The 1066-nt window shown below is 36.8% G+C and overlaps 1 protein-coding gene across 1 annotated transcript in view; it reads left to right on the forward strand.

The window, feature by feature from the left end:
* The first annotated feature begins 206 nt into the window (after positions 1-206).
* Positions 207-1066, forward strand: part of LOC101499118 (homogentisate 1,2-dioxygenase) — a 5224-nt gene continuing 4364 nt past the window's right edge. Inside the window, exons 1-2 of the mRNA XM_004509980.4 lie at positions 207-630; positions 751-981. Coding sequence (XP_004510037.1) covers positions 443-630; positions 751-981 — 419 coding nt within the window. The 5' untranslated portion in view covers positions 207-442. The remainder of the gene's footprint in view (positions 631-750; positions 982-1066) is intronic.

Below are 1066 nucleotides of genomic sequence, written 5' to 3' on the forward strand. Positions count from 1 at the left end.
AAGACTGTTTAGTCCATTGTAAGAGATTATGAGTTATTGGGTAATAACAGTCTTTCACGCAACTCTACAATCTTAAAAGCAAACGGCTTTTTTTAATTTATTTATATATTTTTTCCAATGTTCTAATTTATATATTTTCCTAGTCAGCGTCAGAAGAGAAGAGGATAAGTTTTGTCACTTTCATTTGGCTTCATTTTCATTTTATCACGTTAAAGTTGAGTTTGAGTGTTTGAATTAACGAATAGAATAGATTGTTAAAATCTTCCTTAAAAAACAAACAATATACTGCTACTTTCTGACAGCATTTATTATTATATTCTCTAAACTCGAAACTTCATCTTGTCCTTGCTGGTTCTCAATTTTCAAAACACAAATTATTCTCAATTTTCAAAACACAAATTATCTTTCTTCTCTCATCACTCTATTATTATTCCCGTGAAACATGGAGAACCCGATCGCAGCCGATGATTTCAACTACCTATCCGGCTTCGGTAACCACTTCTCCTCAGAGGCCATCGCCGGAGCTCTCCCGGTCGGACAGAACAGCCCCCTCATATGCCCCTTCGGTCTCTACGCCGAACAAATTTCCGGCACCTCCTTCACCACTCCTCGCACCCTCAACCTCTTCAGGTTAATTAAACTTAACTTTCACACTTTCTTCTTTTAGTTTTACAAATTATTGTTACTTGCTTTATAAAGACTACCTATAGTTTTTGGGTATCTATTTATTTGTTTCTGATGTGTAACTAGTTGGCTCTATCGGATTAAACCTTCGGTGACTCACGAACCGTTCAAGGCTCGGGTTCCTTCTAATGGGAAAATTTTGAGTGAGTTCAACGACTCAAACAGTTCCGCAAACCCAACTCAGCTTCGATGGAAACCAGAAGATATACCTGATTCACCTACGGATTTCATTGATGGGTTATCCACTGTTTGTGGTTCTGGTAGTTCCTTCATGCGCCATGGTTATGCTATTCACATGTAATTAATTTCTATCTTCTGCTTAGTACTTCTCTTGTTTATCTTGAATTCATTTATTAAGCTTCATTTTCGGACCTAATTCTTT

This window comes from Cicer arietinum, chromosome 7 (assembly GCF_000331145.2).
Source record: "Cicer arietinum cultivar CDC Frontier isolate Library 1 chromosome 7, Cicar.CDCFrontier_v2.0, whole genome shotgun sequence".
NCBI lineage: Eukaryota > Viridiplantae > Streptophyta > Magnoliopsida > Fabales > Fabaceae > Cicer > Cicer arietinum.